The sequence below is a fragment of the Falco peregrinus genome, chromosome 16, assembly GCF_023634155.1.
Source record: "Falco peregrinus isolate bFalPer1 chromosome 16, bFalPer1.pri, whole genome shotgun sequence".
Lineage (NCBI taxonomy): Eukaryota > Metazoa > Chordata > Aves > Falconiformes > Falconidae > Falco > Falco peregrinus.
The window spans coordinates 4635853-4644770 of NC_073736.1; the positions used below are offsets into that span (position 1 = coordinate 4635853).

At 48.6% G+C, this 8918-nt stretch overlaps 1 protein-coding gene across 5 annotated transcripts in view; it reads left to right on the top strand.

Annotated features, from left to right (window-relative positions):
- ATP2B4 (ATPase plasma membrane Ca2+ transporting 4) overlaps positions 1 to 5901 on the top strand; it is a 51763-nt gene extending 45862 nt beyond the window's left edge. For all 5 annotated transcript variants that reach the window (XM_055819749.1, XM_055819752.1, XM_055819748.1 and 2 more), the window contains one exon: positions 2212 to 5901. In XM_055819749.1, coding sequence (XP_055675724.1) covers positions 2212 to 2237 — 26 coding nt within the window. In that variant the 3' untranslated portion in view covers positions 2238 to 5901. The remainder of the gene's footprint in view (positions 1 to 2211) is intronic.
- The last annotated feature ends 3017 nt before the right edge of the window (positions 5902 to 8918 follow it).

The following is an 8918-nucleotide window of genomic DNA, read 5'->3' on the forward strand; positions in this document are numbered from 1 at the left end:
GAACAGGGGTATCGTCTCCATTCACCCACCAGATCTGCAGTCCATTCGCAAAGAAGTGGCAGAACACACACCTATCTTTATTCGCCTCATCAGCTTGCAAGGGGATTATCCACATCATTCTCCCTCCAGCAGCTCTGCATTCTCTCCACTCCCTCAGCCGGCAGCTGAATGGTGGGGAGGCTCTCCAGGGTGTAGCATAGGGATGCTATGGAGGAGCACCCCTTTGGTGGGATCTGTGGCTCTCCTCCCCTTCTTGCCCCAGCTTCAGTCCACAGGGATGCCATGGGAGGTGGGGACTGGGTTCCTCAGGTATTGGGAGCAGGTGAAGGTAGCTTGTGAGTAGCAATGCTGCTTCCACAGGGCAGGAGACAGAGCAGGACAACTGGCAGTGTTTGGGGGAGGTGTTACTGACTTCCCTGCTGCACCCACCATTGCTGAACAGTCTCACAGTGGTCTGGAGGTATTTGCTTTGGAGAGAGGGTGAGCAGATCTGGTCCCAGACGAACCCTGCTTAACAGAGCAAAGACTTCTGTTGCTTTCATAAAGCACCCACGAGCTTGTGCAAGATGCTTGGTCCCTGCTGACAACTTCTGTCAGTAGCTTCCCCCTCTATAAAGGGAAGAGACGGCCCAGTTCCCAGGTGGCTGGGAAGGTGCCACAAGCCAGGAGGGTGCTGGTTGTGACCTGCTGCAGCAGGATGGGGGGATCTCTAGAAGGAGGCAACTTGCTGGCTCTGGCCCGCAAGAGTCAGCGGGGAGAGCATCACTGTAAGACAGCAGAGCAACCAGAGGGATGCTTTGGAGGGCATTGTGTGGGGGATAGCAGTAAAAGGCAAAGGTGTATGATTTCTCCTGGTCCTCTACGACTTGGGAGACCTTCAGCTGCCCTGTTTGCTGTTTCTGCTTTAAAAGCCCACGCACTGCATCGCTCTCCTTCAGTTTATGCCTTCTGATATCTTTTGAGTGATTGTAGCCCAGAGTCATCTCCAAGAGCTGGAGCACTCTGCTGCACCCAAGGTGCACATGTTGGTTGTCTCACGCATGCCAGCGTCTGCCCTGGGGTGGAGAGGTCTGCTGCAGCCCCTGGCACTGCCACCTCCTTGCGCCTTCGTTCGCTGGATCTGACGCTTGTCACCCACCCAACCGAGTAACTGCAACTGGGCTGCGAGGCGGGGTGAGAGCTGGAAGAGTTCGAGGCTGGATTTCCAGAGGAATTGGAGGGAGCAGTGAATCTGCTGCTAGCCACCATCCGGGCTTGTTTTCAGACTTCTCCCTTCGAGTGCAACGGAGGGAGCAGAGCCATACCCTGGTTGTCCAAACTGGGCTCTGGATCTCCTGCTTGTAATATGTTGAGCCTGGTTTTCGGCAGTGCTGACAGCCTATGGGTTTCACAGGATTAGTGCGTGGCCAGGCTTTCTAGCAAAAGTTTGAGATTGTTTTGGTTGTTTTTTTGTGCAGAGCATCCAAAACAATAGCTACCTTTGGAAACCGCTGTGTTGTCTCCAGTATGTTGGTGTAGGGAAGGATCCAGAGCTCCAGCCCCGGATCCAGGCAGCAGCCATGTGGGGGAAACTCGCACAGATCTGGCTTCCTTCTTGCATGTTTAGCTGGGTCTGGTTTTACTGGTCATGGCATCCACTTGGACCTCCTGCTTCACAAGGGCTTGAAAAGTTTGTGACAACATTTTAAAGCCCATTCCTTTCTATAGGTCTAGAAATGAGCTAGAACAAACACACACATCACTCCCACAGTAGAGTTTTTTTGCCTTGAAGTGAACCTGCTGTTTGTCTAACCCACCTCTTTTTTGAGTTGTAGTTCCACTTTTTTGTCCTCGTTTATATACACAGATACGCGTGCGCACACATAATGACAACTAATGCATTTTGGCTTCCGTTCATTTGAAGTGATCTGTTATTTTGAGTTTTTTTGTGTCTTTTCTTGCAGCTTCTGAAGTTGCCCCATAGTCGGTTGATTCCCCATCACACTCCTAGTGCCTGAGTCTGATCCATGTTGGCCCTCCTAGTTCACCATAGATCTCTCATTTTGACTTAGCTGTCTGTTCAGTGGTGGTGACTTGTTGTTGTTGTTGTTGTGCTTTTTGGTTTATTGTGTCTGTATTATTTATTTTTACTTTCTCCTGGGAGCTCTGGCCTCTCATAGCTGTTACTAACCCCTCTTTTATTTATCCCCCATGCTGCTCGCCTCCCGGCAGATCAAAGTGGTGAATGCGTTCCGTAGCTCCTTGTACGAAGGCCTCGAGAAACCCGAATCCAGAAGCTCCATCCATAACTTCATGACTCACCCAGAGTTCATCCTGGAGGAAGACGAGCCTCGAACACCATTCCTTGACGGCGCTGAAGACGACCCTGAGACTGATGGACTCAAAAAGCGAGGTGGGGGTAGCCTGGGTGGATCTACATCCCTCAACAGAAATAACAATGCAGTGGACAGCGATCAAGCTGAGGTCACCGTCCCGGAGCCCGAAAGCCCCTTACACAGCTTGGAGACATCAGTTTGACCTTAGAACTTCGAACCCCCCCTCCTCCTCCACCTTCGCCCCTCGCCCTGTGTGATATTGGCACCAGTAACTGATCACACACTGCGGTCACTTCGTGTCAAACTGCTCATACGTATATCATTTTGGTGTTTTGTTTTGGGGTTTGTTTTTTTGTTTTTTTGTTGTTTTTACCATTATTTAGCAGTGGGAACCAGAGTACCACGATGCTGGGTGTCGGGAGAGAGGCTAAGCCAAAATTGTGCATCTCCATCCCTAATTTTCAGTGGTACTCACCCAAGTGAAGCAGCCAGGTTATCTCCTCTCCAAGAGTTGGGCTCCATGCGTCTGTTGGAGGTTTTCACTTTGAAAAATGCATGTTCAAAGAAAGTTCAAATTGTAGTCTTACATGCACGCTCTCAGCCTGAGGGCTGGGATGCACTTGTGACTTCTTTTTTTTTTTTCTTTTCCACTTGTGGTTTTTAGAGTTTTATTCTAATGTTGGGGTTTGTTCTTTGCTTGTGGGATTTGCCCCCAGTAACTTCACAGTGGGAAGTGGGGGAGTTAGCACTCTAGTGCGAAAATTCAAAAATAAACAAAAAAAAAAAAGCCCCAGCCAGGGGGAAGGTGTTTACTCACAGGTTGATAGATACAGGGATGTACACCAGTCTTCCACCTTGAAAAATGGTACCTAGCCTTTACAGTTCCTCCTCTGTGTGCGCACACACACTTTTCTCTCTCTGTTTCCAAAGCAGCAATTGGTAGACAAGGAACGAAGGTGACTTGGCTGTAGCCTTGCTGGATGTAGAATTCTGATTTTTCTACAAAGTAAGGTGGCGGTGAACTGGCAGTGGAAGGGTGGTGAAGAAAAACTCCGTGGCTGTGAGAAACAGGGCTCCTTCCTGGGGAGTCTTGAGTTGCATCTCTTCTGCTCTTGAACAGCTGTGAAACTTTTGGCAAGAGCCTTACAAAGTTTTAACAGCTCCTGCCATCAAGAGCAGAGGGATTTTTGCCCGTGCTGGCTTGTCTGTGCTGTTGGGTTAAATAATCCATCAGCCTTGAGTACAAGCTCCAGTTAACTGCTGAGGAACCCCAGAGGATGCTCTAGCCGTGCCCACCAGATCTGTACATCGCTGCCAAAGCGTTAGCAGGCTCAACAGAGAACAAGCATGGGGTTATGGAGAGTACAGTGGGTCAGCTCCTAGATCCTGGAAGGGATGAGTCGGGTTGTCTCTGTAGCCTGTGGGAAGAAGGCTCTATGGCCAATGGGAGAACTTTTGATTTCCGTAGCACTTCTGTAGCCGGTTTGCCAGCGGAGGCAATTCCTTGCAGAGGTAGCAGGTTGGTTGGTTTGCTGCAGGTCTTCCAGAGAAGGTGCCGCATGGAGGCTTTGCCTCACTTGCTACTTTTTTGGAAGGTCATCTCTTCACCTTGTCTTCTGCCTCACCTCTGTCTCTTGTAACCATTCAGTGAGAGTCCCATTTTGTCAGAGCAGAAGCCCCAGGTGTCCTGGGCAAGTTGGCTCTGAACTGAGCCTCTTGTGAAGCCGTGAGACTGAGCGGGAGGCAGGAGTTTGCTTTGCTTGGGCTTAGTTTCTTCCCTGTGGGCTCTTGCTGGTGGCCCCCTGGTTACTGGCCCCAGGCAGGCAGGGCTGGAGGAAGCTCTGCTGCCTTCTCTCCTTCATTCTGTTCAGCTTGGTTGGAAGCAGAGAGAACCTGGTTGTAACTGGCTGTACAATGTCATCATCTTTGCCCAGCCTCCATCCCTGGAAGCAGAGAGGTTTTTAGCGAGAGGGTGGGCTGGCTGGTTTCTTCTTTTCTTTCCTTTTAAGAACGCACAGCAGAATCTCCCGTGCCTTCTCCGAGCACTGCCTGCAGCACCACCTGCCACGTGAGACCCCAGTACTTTGCCAAGAAATAAGTGTTCCTTAAACGACAACACAAACCAAGTGTCTTTGTTTTGTTTCCAGCCCAGAACCAACTCGTCCCTTCCTTGGGGTGGGAGGAGGGAAGGACGAGGTTGCCCCATTCCTGCCCCAGGTAGCTGAGGAAAGGTCCTGCTCCCAGGTCTCCTGCCTCGGTGCTGGCAAAGGGGGTGAAGGCTGGGCTCCGTACACTGCCAAAAGCAAGAAGAAATTGCCACCACTGCCCATCTCAATTGCAAATTTAGTGTCAAACCCCTCCCCCCCCCCCCCCCTCCACCCTGCACAGACAAACCCATCGCTACCCTCCCCATTCCTTCTTCACGCGAGCTGAAAAAATAACTTGGGCAGGACCGGGGTGTGTGTGGGGGATGTTTTCCTCAGTTACACACAAGTGGGGTGACAGGAAAGACAACAGGGGTGGTTGTGGGGTTTGGTTCTGTACTAAAGGTGACATTGCTTAAAAGATCACTTTTTCTATTTTAAATACTTGCAAAAAAAAAAAAAAAAAGGATGAAAATATGGTGTTCTTATAAACTTACATAAATATTTATTAAATACTTTGGGGGGACACACACCGATTTTTCTTTTGATATTTTTTTAATACCTCAGACCTGTTTTAAAAGAAAAAAAAAAAAAAGACTTAAACCAACAAAAAGCCAACTTTGGAGGCTCTCAAAGTCACTCCCAGAAATCCGTGACTGGCAGGTTGCCACAAGGGTCTGGTTGTTCTTTAGTTGATATATTTTTGTTGTTCTAGTTTCCATATTAGGAGGGGGAGAAATAATTATATATAAATATTATGCAAAAAATATAGTTTTCTTTAGATCAGAAACTGATATTTTTACGTCAGCCATATGTATTTTGTTTAAAGAAAAAAAAATAAATAAATCTTGAGTCCCGCGTCTGCCACGGCGCGTGACTGTGTGACAGCAGTTCAAAGTGACAGGTAATTAATTCAGTGTATCAGCGATCGGATGCCAGTCAGCTTCCTTTTCTCTGAGCAGCCATCTTTATACTAGATGTTAGTTGGATGACACAAATGTTTTTTTATATAAATTATGTTGGTATGGCTGGTTGCTTAAAGTATAAACGTTTATTGTGCATACATCTTTCCTGTAAAGTTTTTTTGGTTGTTGTTTTTTTTTTTTTTCTATTTAGTTTCAGTGATATACTGGCAGCAGATGACTATTGGGTTAAGTTATTGAGGACATTACAAAAAAAAAAAAAAAAGAGTTGGGGGAGATTGGTGCTCTACGCTGAAAGGCATGGTCAGCAGCACGAACTTCTGGGGACTCTCTGCAACATGCCTTGAAAAAGGGGGAGTTTTGGTGGGTTGGGTTTTTTTTATTATTTTTTGCTTTGTTTGAACTGCCACGAGTGTGCGTGGGGGAGAGTGCCATGCCAGACAGGAACCGAAGTCATACCCTGTGATACATGTTAACTTGCCTTGGAATGCTTTTGTTATTAAAACACTCTGAACATAATTTTGCATCCAGTTCTTAATAACAGTAGGGTCTCTGGTGGTGGTGGTGGTTTTCTGTTAAATAAATTGGCGGATTGGTACCAAAGACATTACACCACGTCCTGTGTGCATTGCTGAACAGGCATTTTTAGGCATTTGCATTATGTGATAAGGTTTCCTTTGATTTGCACAGGGGTTATACTTAATTTTCAAAGGTTTTGTGCAATAAGCTTTGAGGAAAATTTTGAAACAATCTCAAGAAGGAAAAAAACTAAACCAAATTTTAGCATGGGCAGCCTTTGGCTTTCCCCAGTCGAGAAGTAGGCATCCTGTAGTGCTCAGCCCCTTCAGAAATGCTTCTCGGGGGTGACATGATGTTGGAGTGAACAGAAAAGCCCCATCCCAGATCCAGGGAGGGCATCTCCAGGATGCCATTGCCAACTCCTGTTGCCCTCCATGACTGCAGGGACCAAGCACTTCAAAGAAGAGTCCCTGCAAGCTTTTGTACCTCCCGGGGGAAGGACACATGTACCTGCCTGCCATTGCTTCTCGCTGCTCCGTCCAGCTCCTACAAGTTTATCAACCCGTGGAGCATGCAACCTGTAAAATGTTCTCCTGCAAACCCAGCTCTCCCTGGTGGCTGCAGCGACGTTGGGGTGCCGTTCTCCTGGTCCTGCCCCAAACAGCAAGGCTGTGGGGCGACGCCGGCGTGTTTCTTGGCACCTGGCTGTTTCTCTCCAGCATCTCTCTGCCAAGACTCTCCCCTGCCACCAAGACTGGCTGATTTCTGGCTGTCCTGCCTCTGATATCTTCCTGCTCAACAAACCCCACAATTTTCATCCAGCAAAGCCCATGACTAAAACTGCCTTTAGTTTATTTCCTCCCCTTAAATAAATATATATATATACAGTATTAAATCAACATTTATGTGTGTGTATATATATTTATCCAATGCTCTCACAACAAAACTTTCTTTTGACGAGGGCACGCAGATCTGAGTTTTTCTTTTCCAGTAACTAAGTATAATAAGCACTGGTATTTTTGTATAAAAACAGAAAAATACAAAACAAAAGACTGAATATTATGTGGTATGCATGACATTTAAAAAAAAAATGGTGGTTTCAAAGCAATATGTACCCTGGTGTGTTTGCCATATCCTAGAGTCCAGCTTAAAGTGCACCTGATCTGTATTGCATTTTGATATTAATCTCTATGTACAATGTTTTGCATGTAATTTATATGGTTCTTGGGAGAAAAAAATTTTGAAGTAATTGTCAGTTGGCTTCTTCTGAGAAAACAGACTCCAAGCAGAGATAATACTCAAAGTGGAAGCAGAAGAGTGGTTGAGGGGTGGGAAAGGGGGTACATAGTAAAAAACATGGAGCGTGCTGGGGGTGGGGGAGAAGGGTAACGGTTTTGAATCAATAAAGCTTTGGCTGTTGAGCAGAAACAATGCGCAAGTGCATCCAGAGAATAAAATGTGCCCACGTGTAACTGTGACGTCCTCAGTGTGTCCACCAGCTTGTGAAATCAATCCCGCATCCTCTCCTAGCACTGGATGAATGGCTGGGCTTCCTGTCGGAGCAAGCCAGAGGATGAAAGTGGGGCCTGAGGGGTGGAAAGAAGGATGGGGATCAAAAGCACCCGTTAGCGTGGGTTTTCTCTCTGCATAAGCCTCTCTATCGAGAGGCAGGGGCTGGCTGGTTGCACCCAGCACTTTCTCTCAAGCATGGTTTCATCCCATCTCCAAAAAAAGTCCAAAACTGGCTGTCAAATGCCATCCAAACCAGTGCTGCTGGGCTGTGCCAAGCTGCCCTTGAGCAAAAATCCTTGTCCCCTTCCCCAGTGCTGTGCCTGCGGTGCCTCTAAGGGGATGCAGGGTGGAGGCTGTGATCCCAGTCTCCCTGGGACTGCCTTTGAGCTGTGTCCTGCCTCTGCACTGAGACTGTTTTGCCTCCATAGAGGCACTTTGCCCAGAAGGACAGACAATGGGAAATCATAACCGGTCTCCAAAATACTTTTATTCCCAAGCAGGTTGTTTGCACTGGAGCTGTTTTAATTCCCTGGCTTCAGTGGAGAGGCTGTTGCTTCCCTGTGTCTTTAATAACTCCAGAGCCCAGCCACGATGAGAAGATAGAGCTGGGCGAGGCTGTCGGTGAGGAAGCTCAATCTAAAACTTCTCAGCTGAGCGTCTGACCGTTGGAGCTGATGCCAAGTGACACAAACAGGGCATAAGAGCTTTGCTGTGCAGTGTCACCCTCTTTCCTGCTTTCTTGAAGAGGTATCTGTGCCAACAGTGTCCTCCAGCTCTTAATTAAACAGAACAGCCCCAACTGCTTCTGTTTTTTAAACCTAGTCCAGGCTGGATGCAATAAAACAAATCATAGGACTTTTAGTCATTTAACAGGGATGATGGCTGTGCCTTTTGTACCTGTGCAGCAGCGGCTGCCCCAGGCACCTTCTTCCCCAGGATGGACGCTGCTCCTGCCGCCAAGGTGCCAGTTTACCACAGGGAAAGCAGGACACCATCACGCTGGGACAGAGAGGAAAAAAGCAGAAGGAAGCAGGTTCAGGCCTGTGATCCACCATGAAGCCTTAGCCGGCCCATGCTGGCCTGACAGAAACGGCTGCTGCCCAGAACACCCCAACCAGGCCCAGGCCTGCCTCCCTCCCTGGGGTGCAGCACGGCCTGAGGTATCCCGAAGCCCCACGGTAAGTGGGATAGCGGGTTGAAGACATAAAATTGCTTCCAGCTTGGAAAGCGTAACCCTGAGGCAGCACCCAGCAGTGTGAGGGAGGGGTGGGTACCTCAGGGGCTGCGGCCATGGTGGGCAGACACGCACCCTGACAGAAGGCGGGCACGGGTCTCTACAGCCGTGGTGGAGGGGAAGGGGCACACCCACTCCGTGTCGTCCCCCCCCCACACACACACACAGTGGGGGAACTTTGCCTGGGGTTAAAGGTGCTGGCAAGGCCCCTCCGAAAAGCAAAGCACAGAAAACCCGCCCGCTCCACTTTGTTTACGGGCCCCGCCCGCCC